The 27,242-nt window shown below is 41.7% G+C and overlaps 1 protein-coding gene across 10 annotated transcripts in view; it reads right to left on the bottom strand.

Moving 5' to 3' along the window:
- Nucleotides 1-1,616: 1,616 nt before the first annotated feature.
- Nucleotides 1,617-27,242, bottom strand: part of abi1a (abl-interactor 1a) — a 50,196-nt gene continuing 24,570 nt past the window's right edge. The window contains exons 3-12 of one of the 10 annotated variants that reach the window (XM_061063981.1): nucleotides 23,206-23,382; nucleotides 18,708-18,722; nucleotides 17,933-18,036; nucleotides 17,167-17,319; nucleotides 10,957-11,057; nucleotides 9,621-9,770; nucleotides 6,337-6,630; nucleotides 4,779-4,865; nucleotides 3,073-3,258; nucleotides 1,617-1,992 (exon numbers count right to left, since the gene is read on the bottom strand). In XM_061063981.1, the coding sequence (XP_060919964.1) occupies nucleotides 1,817-1,992; nucleotides 3,073-3,258; nucleotides 4,779-4,865; nucleotides 6,337-6,630; nucleotides 9,621-9,770; nucleotides 10,957-11,057; nucleotides 17,167-17,319; nucleotides 17,933-18,036; nucleotides 18,708-18,722; nucleotides 23,206-23,382 (1,443 nt within the window). In that variant the 3' untranslated portion in view covers nucleotides 1,617-1,816. The remainder of the gene's footprint in view (nucleotides 1,993-3,072; nucleotides 3,259-4,778; nucleotides 4,866-6,336; nucleotides 6,631-9,620; nucleotides 9,771-10,956; nucleotides 11,058-17,166; nucleotides 17,320-17,932; nucleotides 18,037-18,707; nucleotides 18,723-23,205; nucleotides 23,383-27,242) is intronic. The other 9 variants (XM_061063983.1, XM_061063984.1, XM_061063982.1 and 6 more) reach the window with 9 other exon arrangements.

Genomic DNA, 27,242 nt, shown 5'->3' with positions numbered 1-27,242 from the left:
GGTGTTAAGTGGATTAGAATAAAGCTAATAACGGTGATGTGATATTAGAAGCTAAACAGGGAACGTGTTCTCTCTATGGAAGCCTTAAGCGGACATGCAGCCACACATTTATCACTGGTGATTTCCACATGTTTGTTGAGATCTCGACTTATTTACATCTTGCGTTCTTTAAGGTTACAAAAGCACAAAACAAGCTTTGAAAAACGTGCCTCTTAGTGTGGGCGACGGCAGCATGGCATGTTGTGATCTGGCCCATCTATGACCAGCGTGTTGGTTGTTTTTTTTTCAGAATTGTTTTTGGGTTTTGCCTTAATTTAGAGAGGACAAGATGAAGAACAGGTAATCTGGAAGGAGAGTGGGGGAATGACTTGGCAAAGAAGGCGCAGGTCAGACTTGAAACCAGGCCACGCCCCCCCCTTGGAAGATAATAGCTTCTGTACATGGGGCGCTACCTAATTGCTAGGCCAACAGCGCCCTGACTGGTTTTCTAGATTGCCATAAATATTCCTGTTGTCATGAGATAATGAGATGAATTAAAGGTTTTGAAAAAGACTGAAATTAGGTTTTTTTTGTAATATGTTTGTAGGTGTTGGTAAATAGAAAAAGTCTTTGTTTATGTTCTACACAGCAAAGATGAACAGTGATAAGTTTGACTGTTAAAGGAAATCAGGATGAGATGTTCCTTAAGAAGACTTAATGCAAGAACAAGATCAGCAAAGAGAGTAGATGTACCTCTTTGTCCACAGGGGGGCGCCAAAATGGACGCAAACCAAAAGTTCCCCACAGGAGATTTAATCTGTCATAACAGTTTGTTGGTTTGATGCCCCGAAAAACGCGAGAAAAAACGAGTCAAGATCTCGAGAAAACAATTGGAATGAACTCGTTACCACAGGAAATTAGAGTAAATAAAAACGTACGGACGCATGTCGGCTGAGAGCTTCCATATCGAACAGATCAGAATGTGTGAAAACGTGAACTCAGTTTCATTTTCATGATGTTTAATTAAAAGCATTTGGAGTTCTGAGATTGTTGGGAAGCCTGAAATTCACTCTGGAAGTTCAGAGATTTAAAGAGCGTAATAAAAGGTGACAAAATAAACGTTGGAAACATTTACAACTAAATGGAAGCATAATGGCGATAAAACTCAAGATTACATTTTCATCCCTCAAAGAATTTGCATGCTTTGACGCCAACGACGGATCATCAGGAGTATTTTTTGTTTGTCTCTGAAATACATCACACAGGTTTTTAATTTAGTGGATTATCGACAGGCCATGTGCGTTTTCTCTTCCACACACGATGGAGTCAAAGGAGGGCACCACTAATAAAAACTATCATATAATCAACATTCACTGAATTTCACATTACATAAACCCGAGTTTCTGCAGCTCATGTTATTTACAAGTGACCGTACAAACACTTCTTTGTTCCATCAGACATTATACTCTTGTTCACATATATCTTTGTCCAGGAGAGATGGAGTCCTTCAGCTGTTCGACCATCGTCTTTGAGTTCAACCGTTGTGAGCATGTGCAGTCTGATTCCTTAGAAACTTGTTTTTTTACATATTCCATAGATGTCCCCCACCCGCCCATATAACACCAAAATAAACTAAATAGATATTACTTTTCATTTTATTTGCAATCAGTTAAGGGGAAGAACATTCTGTCATATCAAAAAGTAGGGTCATACAGTTATGTCTATGCGTCTCAGGTGAGTGGAGATTGCTGCTGCGGCGGCGGCGGCGGCGGTCAGTCCGTCATTGGATTTATGATATGACTGAATAAATAGACCGTACTGTTACTGTCGGGTCTCTTCAGTCGGCGTAGTGCATGATGGACTCCACGTAGTTGCCCGGGAACAGGCCGGTGACGCCGCCGCTGACGCCTTCATACCAGCCGTCGTCGTTCTTCTTGATGACGTAGATGATGGACCCCTCCATGAAGCTCAACTCGTCGTCCTTGTCTTTGGAGTAGTCGTAGATGGCCACCACTGCAACATGAGGGGAGAGGAAAATAAAAAACCTGATACATGACAGACGTGGCAGAAATGTTTTGTAGAGGCCATTTTAATTATTATTATGGTTTAAGTTTGTGTTACAGTATATTTAAATAAGTCTTAATTTATGAGAAGTACTTGATTTGACATGGAAACCTTTATGGTGAATAATGGATTTATTTGGACATATTTTGTGTTATGGGTGGAGCCGAGTTAATTAACGCACAGGTGGTGAGAGAAAAAGTAGATCGTTTTTTGTTTGTGGACTGTGGTGGAGGTTATAGGAGCCACGCAGCAAATGTTTTTTGATTGTGACCTTTCGTTATGAGTTTTGATGTATTCATTTTGGATCTGTTCTGGAAACAAGTGGAATTACGAATAAAAGAAGAAATCGAGTGAAACAACGGATCTGTGAGTATATTTAAGTGGACACGCATCAGGAACGAACAGGTCGGCTCCTGTGACACAAGTGACAATTTTTATATGACACACAAGAAGAAATTGCCACGACATGTTTTAATGCTTGAATTTATCAGGGTGAAGAAAAGTTAGATATCAAGTCAAATATCAAAGCAGCCAGTTGAACCTTTTAATGGTTTAACAGAGTCACTGTGGATATGTTTACTGACTAAATTTAACTGAATTCCCTCTGTGGGGAAACTGTTTTGATTAGGAAAAATAAGACTAAGAATATCTCTTTCTTGATACGAGTGTGTTTGCATTAAATGTCGATCAATAAAAAAAACAGCAGGAAGATTCTTCTTTTCAAACAACAGAAATGAAATTGAAATAAATATAACTGTGTTTGTCTGAGACAACGACAAGAGCAACTGAAGTCAGACCTTCCTGTAAGGAGGAAGGAGTTTATGCAAGACCTGCCTCAGGACTACAGATGAGATTTAGCTGTTCAGTGTATTGCTGACATCTTCATAAATGATTGATTCATTAAATAAAAAAAGATAATAATGAAAAGCTGTAGATTCAGAGAGGAGAGCCAGTCGTCCAACATCTTGTCCTGAGACTGATCTCTGCAAGAAACCCAACGATCCTTTGTGACAAAACCACACATCACACCTTTCTCCACATAGTTCTTGGGCGCCCACTGTGGGTCTCCGTCAGCGTAGGGGTCGTTGTACTGCACCACGGCGGCGTCCTCCTCCTCGTAATCAACCGGAGGAGGCGGCGGAGGGGGAGGAGAGTCGTCGAACATCGGCAGGTCGTCTGGAGGAGGGGGGGGGGGAGGAGTAGGAGTATCTGCAACTGTTAAGCGAAAGAGGAAGTCAAATTATTACCAAAGAAAACGTTTCTCTCTGTTGGAGTTCAAAAAGATCGACATGAGCCCGGTGCTGGAGAGGACGGCGGCTCAATCATGCAGAGTTACGACAGATCATGCAGAGGAGTGTGTGTGTGTGTGTGTGTAACATGCTGTACGTTAACGTTGAAGTCACAGATCAGGATGCATCACTGTTAGAACTCATGCATCTCTTAATAGGATGATATTCTTCAGGTTTAAGCTTCTTAAGAGTTTGTGCTCCTCGTTGTGGCTCTGAAACTGCTCAGACATGCACAGACAGAAAAACGGGATTTATTAATATTAAAGAGATCTCTTTGCATGCTCAGTCACACTGTTTAAGTAGATCTGCACAACAGCATCAATGTGGGGAAACATCTATAAAAAGGAACGTAGATTGCATGTTTTATTTTAATCATCTTAAACTCTATAACTGCCTTGAAGTCTATAAGTTCATACAGACATCTAGTGTTGATTTCAGTCAAGAAATAAAGTAAATTCTGTACCTAAACCTTTTTTTTAAAGTGGTATTTCACTGACCTGCAGGATTTAGAACAACAGGGGGCAGCAAAGAGTCCCACCTTCTTCAGCTCTATGCAGTGAACTTTGGCCCTTTTTTTCTCCTACATGTAATAATCCAGCTCAAGTCTGCAGATAACAACTTTCACCTGCAGATAACAACTTCCGTTTTAAGAGCACAGCGGTTCAGATGTTTATTCCAGTATGTGTTGATGGTGGCCGTAACACGTTCAGTCAGTTTAAGGAAGTTTTTTATAACTCCTATTTTAGGATACATTAGTAATTACAGCAGCTCTGCATACGCCCTGTAACTTTTGGTCTGATTGTTTTAGTCTCATAATTAACAAGTTGTTTGTTTCTAAAAAATGGCAGAAAATGTGGCTCAGTGAGTCCTGAAGCTGAGGAGGACGTTCTGAGACCCCCCCCCCCCCACACACACTTCCCATTTTCTGACTCTATCCACTGTCCTTCCAATAAAGGAAAAAATCCCAAACATAAATCTAAAAAAAAAAAAAGAAGCCTAAAATCATTCTCATTCAAGATGTTTTTTTCCTTTTTTAAGAAAATAATAAAACTTTTATCATGCATCAATATGGGCGCATGTTTTTAAAGTGATTTTCACAATTTGTCACATTTAACAAATAATTTTGAAACCACAGAATATTTAGGTTTAAGCTGGAATCAATGAGTTTTTCTAAAAGTAGAAATTAACTTTGAAAGGTGGTGAGTAACTTCACTCTGTCTATACCCCGATGTCTAATATGAACTGTCTCTGAGTAAAGGTACACATAAGTTAGATAAACCAGGACGACTCAGATACACAGTTGGATGGTTTAGTGCTACAAGAGGTTAATGTTATTTGTGTTCTACAGACAGGAAGGAGAGGAGGGTGCATGCTGGGTGTTCTTGAAATGGTGGAGTGGTTGGCACACACAGAAGGGGGAGAGTACGTCTTAGCCTCTTCACTTACTGCTCTCCTGCATCCTGGCCACAAAGCCAGTCAGAGGTATCTGTGGAGTCAGCTGGGGCATGGGGGGAGGAGGAGGAGCGATAGACACTGAAAGCCCGGTAAAAGGAAAAAGACAAGAAAGGAAAGAGAGGAGGAAGAGAAACACAAAAGGAAGAAAGAAAAAAAAAAAGACAAAGCCCATCAGTCACCGAGAGAGAACGGGAAAACAGTTATGATGAGTGCATTCAAATCCAAAGATAACACCCACAGTGACACAGAACACAAACTGCAAGAGAAGAAAATCTAAGAGAACAGGAGAGAGTGACAGATTGAGAGCTGAGATGCTGAGTCAAGTTAATTCATCTGTTGGCTAACAGAAACGTACAACTCATATTTTTTTAAGCAAAATGATCAAAATTGAAAAAAAAAAAAAAAAAAACGACAACCAACAGATGAATTCACCCAGCTGTGCGCAGATCAGACACAAATGTTGTGAGGCTGAAAAAGTTGAGTGACGTGTGTGTGAGTGTGATGAGATTTCACAAGCTATCAAGGGAGGATAAACGGGCGGATTATGTCTGATATGTGACGATCGGACGGTTCCCACTCAGGGCTCTGAGAGAAGTGAGGACTGCTGGTGGCCATGAGGGGGCGCTGTTTGACTTACATGTCTACAGAACTTAATTCCAAAACCTTGGCAAGCCTTAAGAACTCCCTGCAGATCTGCTGTCATGTAGTCCTTTACGTTTAAAAAAAAAAAAAAAAAAGTGCAGTCTTTCCTGAGTCAATGATGATTAAGGTTTTGACTGATTACTAATTAATAAACTGAAATCAGAAACACACATTAACAATAATATGCATCTGTCTGCTGATAATGTCAAACACATTGTGATCGGAATGTGATCATCCACATCTGGAGGAGTTCTGCCTCACATTGTGATCTGATCTGAGCCAGGTGTAAATTAAATCAACACAGTGTGACTGCAATCCTGAGGTGGGGGGGGGGGGGGGGTGGGGGGATCCTCACACTAGAGTTTAAAGACCACCACAAGTTGGCAATTAATAGCTGGTAAGTCTATCCTTAAAAAAAGCTTTTCATTCATGAACATTAGATCAGATATCATCATTTATTCAGATACCAATCATGGTCTGTTTTTTGTTTTTTTAAAGGGGGAAATATTAACCACATTTTAAACCTACTTCAGCGAGTTAAGTTGTTTAATAATCAAAACTAGGGGTTAACGTCTGACCGCTCTTTTACACGAGTCTAAAATCTGATACTAACAACTGCTAGCGGTCATCGATTGTTGCTGCTGTAGAACACAAGAATGAGACATTCTGCATCAATACTAAAGACGTCCCGTGGTTCGATAAAAAAAGCCTTGACCTGCACTTTCAGACATAAGGGTAAGTCAATACTTCTGACCGGAGTGCACGTCTGACCTTCAGAAAGCAGTGACTCACTTTTTGGCTGCAAAAGGTTAGCTGGCTTTAGTTTGTGACTGGTGCATCATTTGGAAAAATGTGGAGTGTTGAGGATCTTAAAAAGAGGTTTTGAATGGAGACAGAAAGGCCTTACTTGAATTCTGACCATAGCCTGGAGTGCCTCCGTTAATATGAGGCTGCTGTTGTTGTTGTTGTTGTTGTTGTTGCTGCTGCTGCTGCTGCTGCTGTAGCTGTAGCTGTTGCTGCTGAAGTTGTTGCTGCTGCTGCAAGGAGAACTGGGAAGTGACCGACGGCGCCCGGCGGTAGGTGCCCGTGGCCGAAACCATAGAGACAGAGGAGTTGGAGGGGTTGTGCCGTGAAATCTGCCGCGAGATGGTTCCAAACTGGGACATTGGAATAGGGCCCAGACCAGGCCCCGGGGCCACCACTAGAAGCACCCAAAAGAAAGGGAAGGAAGGGAGGAAAGAGAGCAAGAAGCAAAGAGGGAAAGGGAGATTCGACAAAGGAGATAGAAAGGGAAAGAGAAGGGGGGGGGGGAGGGGGGAAGCACCCAAAACATGAATCATCAGGATGGTAAAAGATAATGAGAGCTTTTAAATTAGGATTAAAAGGACCACACCGTATGAAACAGACAATCAATAACCAATCAGAGGAAGTAGCTAGGGAAGCAATGCCGATTGTTAATTGATAATTTCATGAGGGGAAAATGAAACACACAAAAAGTCCAAAGAGGTCATCCGAATAAATCCCGCCCCTAAGGGCTCTTTGGAAATGCAGCGGAGGCAAACTAAAGAAAGGGATTAAGTGGGCAAAAAGAGGACAGCAGCAACAGAACAGACTGATCCTTCAACAGAACTGGCAGTGAGAACTTCTTCTTCACACGTCTCTCAAAAATTGGATTACAAAATGTCTTTTTCGAGGCAATCTCACGGAGATATCTCGGAACGACGGCATCAAAACAACAACATCAAACGGCTCGATTTTCAAGGTTGCAAAAGCACTAAGTGTAGACGTGGGTATGAAAGACAAAAAAAAACAGACAGGGAGAGAGGGGTTAAGGAGAGAATTTCCTGTTCCCATTTGTAGATAACGCACCGTCTCTGAGGAGAGGCCGTGCTCTCAGATAGGAATGGGTGGAACCAGAGGAAGTGCAGCTTCAGAGGAACACAGGAGCAAACAAACTCAAACTGTATTTTCACGGGCAGAAGTAATTATAGCTCAGAGTGTGTGTGCGTGATGTTTGGACGACGAGATGTTCATGTTTCAAGTGATCATCGCGTTCAAGTCGATCAGATAGTAGCAGCTACTGTGTACACACACACACACACGCACACGCACGCACACACACACGCACGCACACACGCACACCAGAAGCATCTGGAAGATTTTCAGCCTGAATCAAAGTCAGTATCAATCAGCGGCTCAGAGTCAATACATCCTGCTCATTAAAGTTTCATCAGGCAAAATTGAACGTGTTGCTTCATTATCGGGGGATCATATTACAGTAACTGATGTGAGCTGTGAGTCTACATGTGTGAGGATTAAACGATGGCTCAGTGTTTTACAATTATGCTATTAAATGATAAATAAATGTGCTTGCAGGAGCTTTTTTTTTTTTTTTTTTTTTTTTTTTTTTTAAATTGGCAACCACAGCTGGTTGGGCTCCTTTATAATTCTCTCACTTCCTAATAACTACTGGCTAATTTCTAAGTATTGGTATATTTGTTAAGTCAGGTTGCACCATTTCATTAAAAAAAAAAAAAGTCTGACTGTGGCTAAAAAAAATGAACCTGCTGCTAGGGAACATACAAAGCTCCAATCAGTAGAAATAAACGACGACACAGGAAGTCAAAACAGCAGCAGGAGCTTTTACTTAGCTTCTCTTTTGCATAATAATATATTCAACTAGCGAAAAAATAATTTGCTCATATAGGCAAGGCTCTTATATTTATATGCAAACAAGTAAAAAAAAAGGTTTGTTTCAAAAGCAGAGGAAGGCATATGACTCTACAAAGAGGGTGAAAAAACCCAAAGATGCTAACGGCTACTTGGCAATTAAGTTAATAATATTCTGAGTATGACAAGTATTTTATGGTAATATGATTAATAATGGTAAATTCAACTTACTATATCTGACAATACTTTGTTAAACTAGTCATGACTTTTATATTCAAACCTAAAAGCAAAAACTGGTTTCTTTCAAAGTACCACCAGGCCTATAAATTCACAAACATGCTAAAGGTTATTTGGGCTTTTAGCTAATCAAATGTTTTAAGCATTAAATGTTGCATATTATACCGTTTATGTATTTTATTTTATATGTAAATTACATTTCAGCAGGCTATCATTGACCTGTGGCACGTGGTTAGCTTAGCTGTAAAACACTTACATGTTACCAGGTGTCAACTTGTATTCTTTCTTAAAAACATTTCTGTGGTGAAAATATATTTTTTTAATATCATGTGAAGTCGTTGTGTTTCCATTCCCACAAAGAAAATTGCTGTAGCCAGGTTACGCTAATACAGATCAGAAGATGAGTTCCTTTACTTTCCTGATGAAAGTAAAGGAACTCGATTGAAACTTACCTGTGCAAAAAGAAGTCTCAAAGTTTGCATGCATAAATATTTGTTCATGGAAAATTCTGTCCAAACCCCGGAGAGATTCAGACTTCTAAATTGTAGTTACAGGTTTTGTATATTTATCTGGTTATGCAGCCACTGGAGGGGAATATTAAATAAGTCATTTTGAAGATTCTGCAGGCGGTAATTAACTTCATCCACCAAGCAAGAGGAGATCTGAGTGAGACTTCTTTTATAACCAATTATAGCAGATCAGTGGAAAATAAAGAGGCATCACCACCACCACCACCACCACTGAGGATTTAGAAACATGTTATTGAATCACTCTGATTTTCACCTGGTAAGTCTCCAAACAGAATCACATATTCAGTCTGTCCACACTGCAAGCAAGATGAGAAAACAGTCCTTTTCTCGAGTGCTGAACGGTGAACGAACGGGTAGACGTGCAACAGTCACAATCAAGAGACCATCAGATCCTCACTCTGTCCTTATAAGATTTGATTTAATGAGCCTACAGAAATAAATATCCTAAATAGAGAGAACAGCTGCATCCATTACTGAAGTTTGAGGAGGGTACTTTCTATCAGTTTTCATCACTTCTGTTTAAGCAATTCAATATGAAACTAATTATGTAGCCTGATTGTCTTCTACATTGAGACATGATTGCACTGAGTGAATCAGAGCCTCTTGCTTACAGTGTGTACAAACAAAGCACCCAACCACACCCTTATTTCGTGCATCTCCCTCAAGAGCAAGATCCCAGCTGATTATCCGTATCATCGGCGGTCCCGGCAGCAGAGGCTGACACGTGCAGCCGTCGGGAGTTGAGGTGTCTCACCTAAAGTTGACGGCAGTGGCGGAGGTGGAGGTGGAGGCGGGGGTGCTGGGGACCCGAACCCAGCCATGGAAGGAGGAGGTGGAGGAGGAGGAGGAGGAGAGGGTGGGGGAGGAGGTGGAGGGGCTCCAGGAGGAGCAAACATGGGCGGGACTGAAAGGTGTATTGACATTAGTGAGCGTTTATTGCAGAATAATCCGCCTGCTGCACCGCTGCTCTGTTACATAACATCACATCACTTCACTCAAGAACCCCTCCAAGGCCCGGAGGAGCGCTTCGACTTTGTCAAGACGCCGCTCCACTCACGCACACACTTGGACACACTTCTTTTGTGGTATGAATCGAGTGTTTCCATGGCGACCGGCTTGCAGGGAGAGCTGTGGTTAGTTCTGTGCTGCTGGCTTGATCCCTGCGCTGAGGTAAAAAAGCTGCTACACAAACCTGAACTATTTCTCTTTCAAGCTTTGAATTATTTGCAGAAGTCAAACACTAGCATGTAAGGATTATGTAGGGTGTGATGCAGTGCTATGTGTAGCATGTGTATGGTGTTATGTGGGCCTTAGTGCCACTGTAATGCAGCAGGTCTTTGCGCAGCTTGGCCTATTTACACAGTTGGATAGAGAATCAGCTGTGCTTAGAACACAATGGGCCGCCATAATCCCTGTCTGGTAAACATAGGCTTTGCATAGCCTAGTCTCACTATGTGCAAATAGCATGTTACATTTACACCTTGTCAAGTAATACCTCGACCGGTTTACACATGTGTAATATAATAGAAAAAATAACTTGTTTATGTGTGTGAATCTCTAATTTGTACCATTTAAAGTAAATAATTCAAACTGAAATGTGGTTATTTTATACAAGCAGACAGTTATGTAAGGTATTTAACTGTTGGTCATAGTGTGTACAGCGGTGTTATTTAGTACTGCCGTCTGCTACTATTTGATATATGTTCAAATGTAAACTCAGGCTGAGGTTTTTAACACAGCCTGACAATGTTTGAAGAGGCAGATCTGATTACACAAAGGCCAAACAGACCTGATTTTTGAGTGTCAATAACGTTTTTTGGAGCATGAAAGGTAGATTTCTATGCTTCTTCAATCCAATCCGGTGTTTTGAGCACATAAAAAAGGAAGCGAAAACTCTCTGAAGGCCTCCCTAATGATGTTCTTAGGTAGGTCAGCAGCACTTTGAGGCAGGTTTTTTTATTTAAAGCTTCACAAAAACGCCTGCAGCTACTTGAATACAATCCCTTTTCCTTTCTTTATATGAGAAAGAAGAAAACAGGCCTGGTGTAACTGTGGCTGCATGATGTGCAACTATAGCTGACAAAGCTCACCTGGTCCAGAGTTTGGGATGGAGGGTGTAGGCACGGCGATGGGAATGCCAATACCGCTGCTGCCGCTGTTCTCCCTGCTGCTGCTCCCCCCGCTGCTCCCACTGAAGGAGGAGAGAGAGAAAGAGGACACCGTTTTATTCAGGGCAACACGCTCACAGGGCACAGCAGGTAATACTGCAGATATGTGAAGGCTGCTGCTCATGTCCTATTTAGGATTGAAAGACTCCAAACTTGACATTCTCTGCATTGTGTTGTTGGGACTGCAGAGTGACACACCCAGGTGAGCAAGACATGACTCACTCTGTCGGAGGAACAGACTCAAATGGTATTGTATGGTATAGTTAACGGTTATAATAGATAGTTGTGCTTTTAAATGCTGCTTAAAAAGAACCCAAAACATAACTTTAAAGTGATGATATGCTCCTTTTTTTTTTAAAGTCTATTAAGGTGCACTCACACTAGGCAATCCGTACCGTACCAAAGCACGTTTCACCCTCAGAACAGAGCACTAACTCTAGTGAAATGAACTGCACTCTGTGTGCTTCCTCGCCCCTGGCACGGTTGGAAGAGCAAGTGCTTCGGCACAGTACAGTTGCTAATGCACGAGCACAAGCACGGGTACACAACGTGGACATGAAGGACAATCTTTCCCGACCTCCTTTATGGAGAAATCCCCCCCGAGTGTTCTGGCTGATTAAAATGTCTCAAAATAAGCCACAGAGTCAGTAAAGTTGCTGTCATGTTCTCTGTGTTGTTTACTGATCTGCCGACGCGGATTTACCTGCGCATCCCTTTTATTTTATTTATTTATTTGTTCGTTTGCGTGTCTTGTAATATAAGCGTGCTTCATGATCCCGTTAAGTCATGCATGTGTTGTATTGTAACGTTATGTAGGCGACAAGAGGTAACCGTACTCAGGTCATTCAAATAACTTTTTTAAAGATTTATTTTTTAGGCTTTTTGAGCCTTTAATTGAGAGAGAGGACAGTGGATAGAACTGGAAATCAGAGAGAGAGAGAGAGAGACAGAGAGAGTAGGGACTGACACGCAGGAAAGGAGCCACAGGCTGGATTCGAACCTGGGCCGGTCGCTTTGAGGACTACAGCCTCCATACATGGGGCGCGCGCACTAACCCCTGCACCACCAGCGCCCCAGTGAATGTATGACAGTTAATTGTTTTGCTTTAGTGTAAACAATTAGGGGCCGGTATGTTGTGGCCAAATGGCCATATGAATTACTTACAGTTAAAAAATAGAAAAGAGCCAAACATTAATGAATTTAGAATTATTTGTTTATATTATTGTTTATTCTGGTTTATTTTGGGTTTAGTTTTTGTTAATTGATTTGGGGGTATTTGTGCCTAATTTCTCCCTCTTTGGGGGCGGAGCCGCGGCGTATCAGCAGTGTCATTTAAGTTGATTAAGGACACCTGGGGTGAGAGTGAGAGTGGGGAAGCGGAACAGTTTTTTTGACTGCAAAGGGATATTTATGGATATACGTGACATAGCGAAGTTTAGTTTTTGTTGAAAAGTTTTCTATTTATAAATGTAGCTTATAAGTTGACTTTGGATCCGCGGCTGCCTTTTGTTTTTTATTTGATAGCGTGTTAAACCCGCTCAGCAATGGCTTACCTAATTGATTTTGTTTGAAGCCATCACAGTTATTGTCATATTTAGTAATTACTTAATTATAACTAACAGATGAACCACTGAAGGGAGTCCTGATAAATATCTGCATCATGATGAGAGGTTTACTTTTAATGCGGTCACGTTTAAATGTGGTACTATTTGTAGGGTTGTCATGTATCAGCTTAGATATGATACGAGTCTAAATCAAATGACATACAGTTTCTATCTGTATTGATTTGAAAGAAAAAGTACACTGACCCAGCAGAAGCCTCTGAGGAAACACAATATGTGTCAGCGATGCAGTGGCCTGTATAAGCGCTGTTTCGCCCTGCGTTCGACCCCGGGGGCTTGTAGATCAATGCCCTGACCGACTAAATCCCCCTCCTCCTTTTCACTGTCACTCTCTCTCTCTCTCTCTTATCCCTCACTTCAGCTGCAGCCCCCTCGCCCCACCTCTCCTCTTCCTGCTTCTTTCATCCGACTGATCCCTCTCTCCCCACCTCTCACCCCTCACCATCCATCGACCTCTCCCTCTCATCCCCTTATCTCCCAGAAAGCGATTCGACTCCCCTCCACCCCTCAGTCTTCCCTCGTCCCTTCCATCTCTCTGAACCCCTGCTCGCTCGCTCACTCACTCCCACCTCCCCCCACATCTCTTTATCCCCATCATCCCCCCCTTCTCTTCTTTGATCTGTGTCAGTCGTGCCCTGGGGCATCCAGCAGGGGTTACCCCTCTGAGGGTGTTGGTGGCGGTGCGAGCCGAGTGTTTGTGAGGATAAAGGCTAAACAATCTCATCGTGTCTTCTCTCTCTCTTTTGATGTGACGACGTTCTTCACCCCCCCACATCTGCATCTTCTGGATTGATCCATCCTGATCCCTCTGAATGTTACGCGTCCCTTTGCTAACCCCCTTTCTCTCTTCCTTCCTTCCTCTTTATTCAAATTCTCACTGTGAAAATGATAGCTCAATCATTCAACCTTCTCCTCTCCTTCAGCCTCCACACGACACAGCTGCTTGTTTTGAAATCAACCGTCTGTAACGCTTTAAAAAAAAAAGTTCAAGCTAACTCGCTCACAGCTGACAAAAATCCCCTGAGCCAGTTAGAAAGAAGACAGTGTTCTCAGTGAAAGGAGCGTAAAGTGAAAACAATATGTAAAAAGTATTTGCTCAGACGCTGTGACTTGATTTGAAAGAAAAATAGACTTACAAAGCAGCCCGAAGCCAAATCTAAGATGAAAAAAGATCGCGCTCCTTGCTTACAAAGACTGGAAATTGTTATTGAGGTTTTAGATGTGCATAAATAACCTGCAGCGCAGAAGCAGCAGGAGATGAATGAAAGGGGCTGCTGTAATCTAGAATAATAATCTAATACAGCGTGATTCCAGCTCAGGGCTCCGTTTAAACTGTTATGGTGTTACTGTACTGGTATGTAAAAGATCAAGTGTGCCAAATGAAGATTTGATTGCAAAAATAATAATGTTGAAACAGCCAGAGATGATCTGTGCAGAAGATGTGACTAACATGTAGCTACTGTGTGCTGACGGTGCAAGAAAGCTTATATTATATAAATATAAAACCAAATATGTTTAGCGTTTGTGCAGCATATTTCTAACCTCTTCACTTCTGCTTCTCTGCTGCACATTTGGAAAGCCTCATTTAAGTTTCCACTTTAAAAAACAAAAACCCGCCTTGCATCCAATCCAAAAAGAAAAGAAAAAGTAAATTATAATACAGTTCAAAACAAGCAATCTGATTGGACAAGATCACTCCGCCTCAGCCTGGAGTTGTGAATATTTTGATTAATAAAGAAAAACACGGTCAGCTGTTAATTTTGGTTCAATCTCATCCCACAGCAGATTCTGATTTCACTGGTTTCATGATAAAACTAATTTCTTAAAACGTACAAGTTAAGGTTCATAGTACTACGAAGTAGCTGGTCTGTGGTAACCATGGACACAAACAGAGAATGTTTGGGTTGCTTGGCAACAGTCTAGTTCCAGACAAATTGCGGAACTAGTCGAGTTGGTGGAGTTTAAAAATAATCTGTTGTTGATTTTTAACCACTGTTTTCTGCTTGAGTAACTGTTGTATGAAAGTGTTATCACACTTGAGGTCGAGAGGTTGTCCTGGATATCAGAACTGCAGCCTCGTGCTTACGACCGAATCACAGCAGTGCTGATTATTCAGAATAACGTCACTGCCTATCGTGTGATATTGCTTAAATATAAATAGTCCCTACATGACTGAAAAAATCGAATTGGAACAGCTGAACAGATGCAGCTGTGCTCAAACTATGCTCTCACTTCTGATCTGGATACTATTTACAAAAGGGTTAATTTTCAAAAATATATACATTTTTTATCACGTTTAATCGTCTGGTGCTGTAAACTCATTTGAACTTCATCGCTGATTTGTTCCTTCTCTGTGAGGGAAGTTGTTCAGAGATCTATTATTGAGCTTGTTACCAATAACAACAATGTCAGGAAATCTGGGAGATCAATTGGGAGCAACGTGCAGCAAAAAGTCGAACAAAAGAGGGACATGAAGCAAGCGGGGGGAGGAGTTTGTAGTTCATAAACAAAGAATGGATGAGTCAAAGAGGAGATGGTAGCTTCAGCTTGTGACTGTTGGTGGCTGTTGAAGAATTGTAAATTAGATGAAAAGCAGGTTGTGGACGCTGACATGACAGAAGGTGAATCTACACACAGTTTACTACTTATCTTTTAAATAATAGATTAGATTGTGATGCATGATTTATCCCAAAGGTCATTCACTTCTTCATTTCTATTTATAAACCATTACTTCAGCTAAATTAAGACGGGAAGTGTGGAGACGAGACGGTTTGGACGTTGACTCTAACGACTGAGCTAAACCAGTCGCTCACATTCACTAGTTTGAATGTCTCCTGTTTAGTTTGATTAGTTAAGGTTGGAATCCAAGTAAGGAAATGTTATCAGGATTCAAATAACTGACTTTTCTTATGCGTCGTTATCTGTCCGACAGAAAGATGTTAGAAAATAAAGAGGACCAAACAGCAGGTGCTGATATTGAATTTAGACTTCTGTTGAGGTTGGCAGAGACAGACGAGCTGAGTAAGCACTTCGGCTTAAGGCCTGTGTAATCAAATAGTGATGCCACAGCATTATTAGCTGAAGCAGGGCTGGTACAGCTCGACTGGGAGGACAGCAGCAGTCTGTTGACGGGGCATCAGGGCGACTTTAAACCACAGATCAGGAACATTTGTTTGTAGTCGCTCTGAAGGTTTTTATGCAGGACGACCTGGAGTTTGGTTTTTAAAGGAGAAAGTAGACGGAGCACTGGGGAACTTCTGTATAAACAAACACGAGGAGTTGGCCGAGGTTGGGGGAGAACGAAATGATGTTATATTTATGAGCATCGCAGTCAGCATAACAGGCTTTTTAGCTAATGAGGCGGCTCCACGCACTCGTAACTCAAATTTGATGAAAGCGTCGCCCACTTTCTCCGCCTTCACTTTTCTGGGTAACAAACCTTAAGAGCTACGTTCAAGGGGTGACTTTTTTTTTTTCCTTCTTCTTAATTTAAGCAGCACTTTATATTAAAGGCTTTTACAGATATTAATATCAGAGTGATTCTAGTCGCAGTAAGGAACCCTCAAAGCCTTGTCAGACACAGGCTGGATTTAGTGCCGCAGAGAGGAGGAGGAGGAGGAGGAGGAGAAGTGTGAAAGAGTGTTTATCTGCTGAACTGAAAGACGGGATTAAAACTACCTGACATGGAGGAGACCGCTGTTTTTTGGAGAGATGCTTTCCCACATTACTAAAAACACTGAGTGCACAATTTAGTGTTCAGTTCAGCTGGACTTCTTCCACTCTTTCCTATCACCCGTCTCACTCTGCACTGAAAGCTGTGCAAAGCTGACGGACTCATCAGTTACAAAGTTGAGAAACTTTTTTCCCATTCCTTGATTGATCTCAGACTTGATGATATCAGCAGACGCCAGCAGTGTTTAACCTGCTATTTTTTTGTGTTTTGTTTAACATACTTCTGGTTTACTCTCTGTTATTGAGGGACATACTGCTCACACACACACACAAACAGGACCTGTAGACATGCATTAATGGAGAGATGTCAGAGTGGGACTGCTACACACTGCTACACAGGGAGCGCGCCAGAGCAGTTGGGAGTTCTGTGCCTTGCTCAAGGGCACCTGGGCAGTACTAGTGACTTGGCAACCAATCTATTGCTACCAGACTTGAACCGGCATCTCTCTGGTTCCCAACCCGAGTCCCTACAGACTGAGCTACTGCCCCTTTTATCGACTCACTTAACATCTGTTGATGTAAGTTTACTGGAGACGTTTTAACTATTTATCTAACTGTTATTACTTTCTTATTATGAATCTAAAAACCAAAGACAGTTTTCAATGATGATATAAAACACAAAAAGGCAGTTAATCCTTATATTTAACATGAAACAGCCAGTGAAAACATTTTGCCTTTAGGTTGGATAGATAAAGATCAATCAACTCTCAGAATTAGAAAAGAGAAGTTCTGGATCTACTCTGGTTTGTGTGTGACAGACAGATCGTCTCCACAGTACCTGTGTGTGCGTTGCCGCTGGTTGACCGACGCCGTGCGGCCCGGGCTGTGCTGCTGGCCGTGCTGGCTGCCCAACCGGGCGGGGCTGGTCATGTAGTCGTTGGGCACCGTGGGCGGCTTCACCGGCTCCAGGGTCTTGTAGGACGCGTTGCGCCTGCAGCGGCAAAATGAATCAGGAAACAAAAGGGAAATGTAAATCTTACTATCCAAACTATGAGGCGGTGCTCAGTGAAGCATTTTAAAGCCTACATCATCTCCCCCGGCTGGATGAGAGTTCACTGCAGTTTACCCTCGGAAATTATTATCTGATAAGTGATGCAAACGGCTGCTGTGTGTTAAACGGCGGCTGGGTTCATCGGGGTGCGAGACCTGTCATATAGAAGTTCACAGACTTTACTTTTTTTTACTAAATCCCTTTCCTCTGGCTTCACTTAAATCTGTTTTTTGTCATCCAAAATAAGTAAGCGAGCCAAAACCACAAATCACAGCGATCACGACCACACTTGAGTTGAACTGTTACGTCCTGGAGCATTAGTTTTAGCAAATAACAGAGTGTGAACCAACACCACCCACCGAGCTGTTACCCCTCAAATCACAGGTAATTATCACAAAAACACGCGTGCCAAAAAAATAAATGAATAATTAGATATCTACTTGGACTGCATGTACTTGAATTGCCCCCAATTCGTCCCTGTGTTTTTTCCATTCCGTGTTTGGTAATTAGAGGATTAGTCTGTCCTTGGTGCTGATCGAAATGGAAATCTTACCCGAGCGTGCCGCGCCCTGACATGGGAGGGCTCGGTGGTTTCTGCGTCGGCGGGTTGGTCCTCGATAGTGTTCCTCCTCTGATTGACTGATTGTTTCCATGTTGCTGTGGTTAGAAGAAAGGTGCTCATTTAACAGACAAATTGTGGATGATTACAAAGTGGGTGACGAAAAATTTAATAGTTATAGGCTGCCCAGATGAAAACAAGATCTATGTTTTGGTTGAGTATTTAATGTCAATCCAGCTTGTTTTGAACTCAGGCGCTCTGCGTGTTTGCAGGTTGGAAACCTTTGGGTTGATTCAACAAGGCTGATAACTTGTACAATCTCAGTGCATTTTATGATTGTAGGTTTAAAAAAGTACTGAAGCTTATCAGCTTAGGAGCGAATCAAAAGTTTAAAACTCTGGTATTGCGACAACCCTACTGCAATGTAGTCTTATAAATTCTGTAAAATCGTTCGATGATACTTTGTCTGGGAAGCCTATAGGGGGTTTAAATGAACTACTGAACATTTCTAGACAACTAAAGACATGTAACATAAAAGAAGGAGATAGTAAATTAACAAAGAGGGGTAAGGGACAGGGTGGGGGGGGGGGGGGGTTATAGAGCATGTATGATCTGGGCTAAGAGGACTACAGTACAAGTTGGTTAATGGGGATAACATGGGAATGACAAAGATCACCACATGTAAGGGGGTCTGCTGGTGAAAGGGAGTTGGACAGATCTATCAATAATGCATTACAGTACAATGGGTCATGGGATAAACCACACTTACCTTGGCTTTTAGCCACTTATGAAGGCAAGGTATAAAAAAAGAAAAAAAAAGACAGAGAGGAGAGAGACAGAAAGAGGGCATGTCAAAAGGGCCGTGTCTCAACAGATCAGCAAGAGTCAAAGTACAACGAGGAGGAGAAAAATGACTCCCGGTTTGTATTTACACTGAGTAAACATTTTGCAAGAGCTGGGTAGGTCAGCCGTTATAACCAGAGGAGAACGCTGTGACTGTTGCGCCCTTTACTTAGACTTACAGGACCACACCCAGTGCCACATTCAGAGTGGATCAAATCACAGGGATTCTGATGGCAGAGAAACACGTTTTTATCTGAACAGGGAATCAACCGTAGCACATAGAAAAAAGCTGCTGTGTAAATAAGTGTTTTAGACCTCTTGAGCATCTTTGTGTGTATTTAAGGTTTTGGACTACAAAAACCATTCTCATGACCACGTTACTGGCAGCAATGAAAAAAAAAAAAACACCTTTGTACCTGAGTGGGCAGATGTCAAAGAGAATATAGAGGCAACACAGCAGCTGGCTTTATCTTCAGTTTGACAACTGCAGAGTCAAGTGGCTCATCTATAATGCAGCTTCCCCAGTGGCCTTTGCAGAGAGCATTGCAGCATCACAAGACCACGAGAGAGAGAGGGAAAAAAAAGCAACCGAAAGCGAAATTCAAGGCAAAGGTCAGAGAAAAACACCTTCAGAGCAGCTGTGAATGGTAAATTTCAAATTCACATTTCACTCTCCCCGGGTTATCGACGCTATACGAGATTCTATTTACAATGTAGGTCATGAGAGGAATGCCGAGGCCTGGGACTGCTTCTCCTTATCTTTCTGGGAAAGGCTGTGTCTCTGTTTGGCTGCCCGGCCCGGCCTGTCAGTGTGAAAAAAGCTTTAGTTACGTCCGAGGTGAATTGTGGACAGGCAGGTTCAGATTAAGGTCATTATCAAGTCCTGAAGGCTTAAGGTGTGGAGCTCGGGTGAAAAAGTAGAGCACTGCAGTCTGACAGAGCTGGGGGAGGCTGCTGGGTCAATGTTTGGATAGAACAGAATAAATCAGGTGTTCAGGACATAGACCCCCAAAATTAAGCCACTTCAACATGACACAGTTTATTGAAAATTGACTTTAGTTAATTCCTCATTGTTTTGAGTCTGAAAGCTAGAAGACTCTCAAAATCAAGAATAACATGTTGGATTATTAGAAATAAACTTAAAACTTTAATATGAATATTTCCCTCCCTCTTTAAATACAATTAACTCTAAAATAATATTTTAATATAATTTCTTTGAATTTTTCTTTCATACATTTTTTTTTTTTTTTAGTGGTACCCACTTTGATGACAAATTGGGATTGACTATCTTCAAGTAACGGAGATCCTGTGTGACATACTTTTTAAGGTAAATTCATCATAATCAGTGGGGGGGGGGGGGGGGGGGGGGTTAACCATGTCAAAGCTTTCTTAAGTTTATACAAACATTTTACTGCTGCTGATTTTTGTAAAAAAGCGTTCAACTGACAAATCATAGGCTGGCCTTTGTTGGGATGTAGTCACAAGAAAAGCACCACATCTGTCTCTGCAGTTAGCGCTGGTAGCAGCTAGCCGGCAGTTAGCACTAAAATACTGTATATCCGGAATACTTTATTAATCCCAAAGGGAAATTCCTTATGTCTATGAAAAAGACAGCAATCATTGTGGTCGTCATATTGAAAGAATATTAGTTGTTTATTTTGTAGAAAGTGAAATGAAACAAACCTCCAACTCCTCAGTCATTTAATGAACTCCTTCTAAAGGCTATCTCATGTTATATGGAAAAATAACTTAAATGTCTTTGTTTGCTTTGTATCCAGACACTCTAGTCACTTATCTGCTGAACAGTGTCATGATATGTACCTCACTACTTAATGCTGACTTGCAAGAATAGACATTCAAACGACACGCAGAGAAATAAATAAAGCAATCATGAGAAGAGAAAATATTCAAAGTCCCCAAAAACCCAGAGCTTTTCCTTTAATCTAATCTGGCGAACTCATAACTGACACAACATGAAATATCAAAGGATTGCAATCAGACTTCAAACACCTGACATCATCATGTCTGGATTCCCAAAAGCCCCGCTGACTAGATTAAACATCAGCTGACTGGAGGAATAAATCTCATCTTCTATACGAGAGCTAAAAAAGCATTACGTCACTGTGAGGACGACTTGAGATGCAGAAAGCGCCTGATCTGTCAGATTCCACTTATTATTGATACGACGCTGCTGTGTTCAAAGAAGAGTGTGATTAACTTTAGATGCATTGCACCTTCTCTTTTCTCTCAGTTCCTCTTTTTTTTTTTCTGAGCTTCTGCTTCTCTTTAATAATGGATGTGGACACAACACTGTCTCTTCTCTGTGTTACAACTCGTGCTTTGTTGTTAAAACTTATTGCACATTTAGGCCCGTGCAAACACCCCGGCAGCTGTTGCACGTTTCACAGTTTACTGGAAGCAAAAACGCATGATTTAAACTCCCATTAAAGTATCGATCCTGGTCGGTAAGTAAACCACAGCGATAGATATTCTATACAAGGCGAGCGTCTGACAGCAGCCATCACGGGCCTCTATATGAATTAATATGGAGTATTGATGCGGGGTATTGATTGGCTCTTTGGGCTGTGACATGCATGGATGAGAGGAGGTGAGTGATGTAGGAATGTCAGATGTGTGTGTGTGTGTGTGTGTGTGTGTGTGTGTGTGCGTCACACATTCACAAACTAAAGTGCACAACGTTTGAAGAGACTTCTTAAGAAAAAGCCGAGTCAGATCAGGCCCAGTCTAATGCGTAATGTTCTTAAAATAGAAACATCGCACACCCTCAGAGCAGCCTTAAGCACGGTGCTTTCAGTTATTTGACACTATTGTGCAACCATGTAACGACTTAATTATCCAAAATCCTTTAATTAAAACGCCCTTTTTTTACCCTTGAAACAGTAGTTGACAAAACAATCTTAACCAAATTAAATTCAGTATTTGATCTTCAGTTTCTCTGTTTTAATGACATTGTAACTTTCCATTGTTTATGTAAAAAATAGGAAGGGTAAAAGAATGATTGTTCATCTACATTTTTTTATGAGAATCTAATAAAGATAATTTAATAAGAAAAAAAATAATCACCTGGGACTAAGTCTGGAAAATGGAATTACAAGTAAGAACATTTAGTCAACTATGTAATTTGAAAGTTATTGAATTTGCTCACACTCAGATGGCATTTAAAAATAATAACTCAAAATGTTTGTTTGGAGGGAGATTTTCACAGTCCATAGTCTTCATGCTAAACTAAGCTAAACTAAAATAAGCTAAGCTAACGACCTCCAGACACTAGCTTTATATTTAGCATAAGATGAGAGTATGAGAGTTTTACTGTGTCCCTCGTGAAGCTTAAAAATAGCTAATCCCCCAACGCCCCTCCAAAAATGGTTTTCTTGTGTCCAGAAACATCATCGTTTTACAGTCTTAAAAAGAAATGTTCACTATGATCTGTGAAAATATTGACCGTGTTGTAAGAAACACAAATAAAATGCTTCGCTCCCCATTAGCCATCACGCTCGTCCATCATGTTGGAAGTGTCCAACCTAATTCCCCGCACAGTAAATTGTGGCTGACACAATGGCTTTTATCCTGCCTTATCAATGCCTGTAATGCTGCGGGACGGTAATGTGGGGCCTTCTAATCCAATCTGTGTAAGAGCTGCGATTGATTGGTTGATTGATGGGGCAGAGGAGGATTGAGATGCCTGGGGCCGTCAGGAAATGATGTCATTACCACCACTTTCAGAGCGACCCTGTGACCCCCCCCCCCCACCCTGAGCGAGCCCTGGCAGCAGAGAGGTATTGGAAATGTCACGGTTTGATCATCAGAGAACTACATGGGAGAGTTTATCACACCAGAATCAGATTCTTTCTTATCTCTAAGATCGCGCTGATGTGAATTTAAACCACAAATTGAATAGAAACCACATCCGCAGAGGTTTAGAGAAACTAAAGAACAAGATTACGAGGATGGTTTGGGCCTAAGTGCCTCTCAAAAGGTCTCACAAATTTGCCATTTTCACAGCACTCTAAGAATAGAGCTATTTTCTGAAAGCCATGTGATGTAATCACTTTTTTCAGTTCATCTCCTCCCCCCCAACCCGTTCCCACCAACCCACACTGGAACATATTCCTGTAGGGTCAGAAGGGGTGCTTTCTGAAGATGAAAGCGAAAGCACAAGAGATGGAGTGTGAGCCAGAAAGCGAGTCAAAGTAGGAAAGAGAAGAGTGGAGGGGAGATAGGAATACCTCTGGCAAGAACGAGAGGAGGGGGAAGGGAAGAAAATTAGATGTAGAGGAAGAAGAAAGTGAAAGAACAGAAGCCAGAGATAAACTAATGAACTCAGCTAAGAGAAATCTCATATGGAAACGAGGAAAAGGCTGAATTATACACAATATTTGGAAGAAAATGGAAAATCTACTCACCTTGACGCCATGGCCGACATCGTCCAGCACGTTGTAGTCGATAGGCTTCCTGATGTACCTCACCGGCCGCTCCATATTAGCTGGTGCTATGATCTTGTGGGTCCTCGCCGTGTTCTTGTTGGTCGTCAGGATCCCGATCTCCCGCCTGGCCACCTTTTCTTTATGGATGTCCACCGTCTGTACATGACACAGAGGAGAAGATGGGAATCGATGCTTCATTGGGAAGTCAGCGAACTCACAGTCCCAACAGGGACCCCTGGGACTGGATGAACTCGTCATACAGCAGCTTAAGAAGGTTTAATTAAATCACGAGGCTGCGCTTTTCATCACCAAGGTCGTAATCGGTTTACAACAGCCAACGCAACACTAATACAATCGATTGCGGTGGACCAATGACCGAAGCATGTGTATGTGGACGTAAGTGACTTCAAAACTTCATTGATGAGAATGAGGGTACTGGCTCGGAATCTTTAAATAACAGAAGAGGGCAGAAGAAGAAGTCTTTGTTTTCATGGTCAAACGTGAAAGAAAATGTCGGCAGTGTGGGAGTCTCGCACTGTCGTTGGGAAAGATCGATGATATGCCGTATGGTAAGACATTTAGTGACATTTCAAGTACAGTTTCAATACATTAAATTTCATAGCTTATCTGGAAAAAAAAGCAGACATGAAGAATTATAAAGAAGTAATGAAACAAACTCATGGAAATATCGTAATCGGCTTGTTCATTTAAACGTTGTTAATGGTGTCAGATGGTTTTCACAGTTGGCTCTAGTCAAAAAACTTCTGTAGAGATTATGCACAGTATAATTCAAAATGCCCTCATTGATTGGTTTTGGCCGCTGTCAAATCTTCCACGACACCAACACCACCACTTGGTTTCAATTCTCTGTCCAGCATTCAGACTCCCACTGAGCTGGGAGGAGTCCAGGAGCAGCTGCCTTCCCCCCTGAGAGATGAAAGACTGTAATGTCTGCTGAGGGCAGACCAGTAAACCATGGTCTCTCACAGGGGGGGCAGGAGTTAGTGACCAGCGCCAACAGAGGATTCCTTTCATGCCACATGGATCTGGATCTGGACTGTCTCTTTATGCTGCACTGTTCTACTGTATGACCGACTACAAGGCCTTTAAGGCTTCCCCAAGTTGAAAGACGCACCAACACTAGTGGACTTATATGTAGTCCAGTGGCGTGCATTCATTGATGACATCTCTGGACAATATCATCCAGTGGGCTGACATTCTCTCTAGTATATTTATAAAAAAGAATATTTAACTTCTTCCAGGACACGCAAGGATACAAGAAAGTGGATTGTTCCAAATGGTAGGAAAAAGAGGAATCAATATTTCATAACAGGCAAAGTTGCTCATACATAATTGCTCCCACAGAGACTTCTCATAGAAAGGGGAAACATCCGTTCTGTTCCAATACCCGGTTTTTTGTCTGTTTGAATTAAAAGGTATGACTGAGTGCTGACTGCGGTCATCTTGTTTAACCTGAGTCGGGCTGACAGAACATCTGAGGCTCGTAAAATACAAAAAAAAAAAAAGAACTGCCGAAACAAAGTCTTCCCAACGAAGCCAGTGCAAAAATATTCCATTTGAGCAACTCTTATAATTCCAATCCGTGCAAGGACTCCTCTGATATTGGATTTAGGCTCACAGCTTAGCCACCGATCAGAGATAATACCCAAATATCAGAGTGCCATAAATCATAATTGTCTTGAAACAACTGGGCCAAATTCTTATCAGTATTTTTGAACAGAAGCAGAAATACATTTTCGTTTGTGGAGGGATGATGGGGTTCAACGATTGGATATTATGGACCCAAATGGAAGAAGAGGTAAGGAAAACTTCAGCTGTTCTTGGTCTGGATTTATTTCCAAAACTTTTTGCCTACTTTCACCTGATTATGACCCAAACACACTGACCTGTCCTAGAGATTTGTGAAGTGTTTCGGACATGGGGAAAACACCAAAACTCAAAAAAGAGGAAAGTCCCACAACTGACTCCCAAAAAATAAACTCAGAAACAAGATTGTTGTTATAATATCAACGCTAAATTTGGAAGGATTCTGGTATAGCTGATTATATTCCCCCTTATCAGGAAGCAATATGCAGCTTGCAAAGGAGGGAAGTAAGAAGGCAAAGCAGTATGAGGTCATCTCCTTCCTGTATGCACAGAAATGAGCGCTGCTGTTAAAGCGAGAGAGGATGTTACAGAAGTGTTTTCAGGAGGCATAAATTCAAAACCGCTACGTTCATGCATCGAGACGTTGCACCCTGTTGACAACGCTTTTCTAACCCACTGAACTGTGCCTAAAGAACGGGGAATGGATCTGTCAAAAATGCAAACGTCAAAGTGGAAATGCACATTCAGGCTTGACCCCCTTTTGACCGACCCCAGTGGGGAGCTTCCAACCAAGCAATAGCTGCTAAATAGCCCGTCTACCTCCTTTGCCTTTTTGACTGGCACTAGGGGTGTTTACTGGATCCCAATGGTCCATCTGTTGGGTGGCAAGAGAAAGAACTTTGAATACACCCTGCCAAGCTGAAAGGTGGATAATTCAAATGTGTTTTCAACCACTGTCACCCATCTGTTTGAGGCCTGTGGGTGTTTTCCTAGAACACTGAGCAATCTTTGGCTCTGGTTTTTGTTTGGTTTATCCATCAGCTACAAGCTTTTGAGCATATAAGGGCCCCTACTTTTCTTTTATGAGCTGCTCTTCTTCATTCAGTCGCTAAAAGACGATCTAGCCACCTGTGTGACCACTTTGAGGCTTTTAGGTCATACATTGGCTGCTGCAAACATCATCATCGTCATCCATATACTCTAGCCAGACAGACTAAAATAATCAAGTTGAATGCACTTAAGACTGGAAAAGTTTTTTTTAACCATTCTGGGATACAAGTGAGTCAGTGCAATGGTTCCCAAGATGAGAGGCTCTTGTTTCGTTGTTAGTAGCAACAAGTGGCTAAATATTTGAAATGTTATTTATTTTCTTAATCCAGATCGTTGCCATTTTGGTTACGGCTGCAATGGGAAAGCTTTAGCTCCAAATGGCCAAAAAATGGTCACAAATCAAAAATGTTTGAACTTAAACAAACCAGGAATATAATGACGTGATATAATGATAATGATATTAACAGGGCATGTCAATTACTCTGTTCTATATGATCATCCTGTTATCACTCAATGTTTTAAAGTCAATTTTCAGTGTTTCATTACAATTTCTGTTTTTTTTGCCCTATATTCATATGTGAATAATGAATCCCAAAATATAGCACTAAACATCTCTTCCAACTGTGAACTTCTGACCCAGCCACTCCTCTGCTAAACCTCACTGCTCAGACTGCGGGGGAAGTAGGGTAGGGTAAGAGTATTTGAAAAACAGGTCACACAATGACCTAATATGTCTGAACAACATCAGCAAGAAGGGTGCACAAGTCTCGGTCCAGTGGTACAACCAATCATAAGGAACAGGGCTGGAATCTCGAAGCCTGACGAAAACGTAACTTGACAACCCTCTTACCAAACAAACACACACTGTTTTGTAAGGATGAGGTAAGAGGAAATCAGAAAGAAGAAAAAAAAAACTGTAACTCTTTGATACGGAATTGGGACAGACGGTTCCACTTCAGCACATGTTGGAGAGAAGAAAAAAAAGGAAAAAAAGACTTTTCAGCACTTTGGCAGACTGGCCAAGGGATGATATCCTCAATAAAATGCCAGCTATGCACAAACATGCAGACAAACCTAAAAAGCTGCACAGCATGTACTGTAGGCGTAATGGTGAGCTTGTGCATAACATGGGGAAATGACTGCAACTACACAAACACACCCTACATACCAACGTGTCAGTGGGCATGTGTGGTTAGACCACACTAATGTGTCAATGACTAATGATAGCGTTCAACTGCAGACAATCTGAAAACATGTTTCAGATACAGGCTGCAGTTCTTTCTGCTGCTCTGAGGTATTGCACGCCAAACACGCCGAGAGGTATTCAGTTAACCGGGTTTGCTATCCAAAAACATGAG

The sequence above is a fragment of the Labrus mixtus genome, chromosome 19 (assembly GCF_963584025.1).
Source record: "Labrus mixtus chromosome 19, fLabMix1.1, whole genome shotgun sequence".
NCBI classification, from domain to species: Eukaryota; Metazoa; Chordata; class Actinopteri; order Labriformes; family Labridae; genus Labrus; species Labrus mixtus.
Note: the sequence above shows the minus strand (reverse complement) of the source record. Positions and strands in the feature narration are given on the sequence as shown.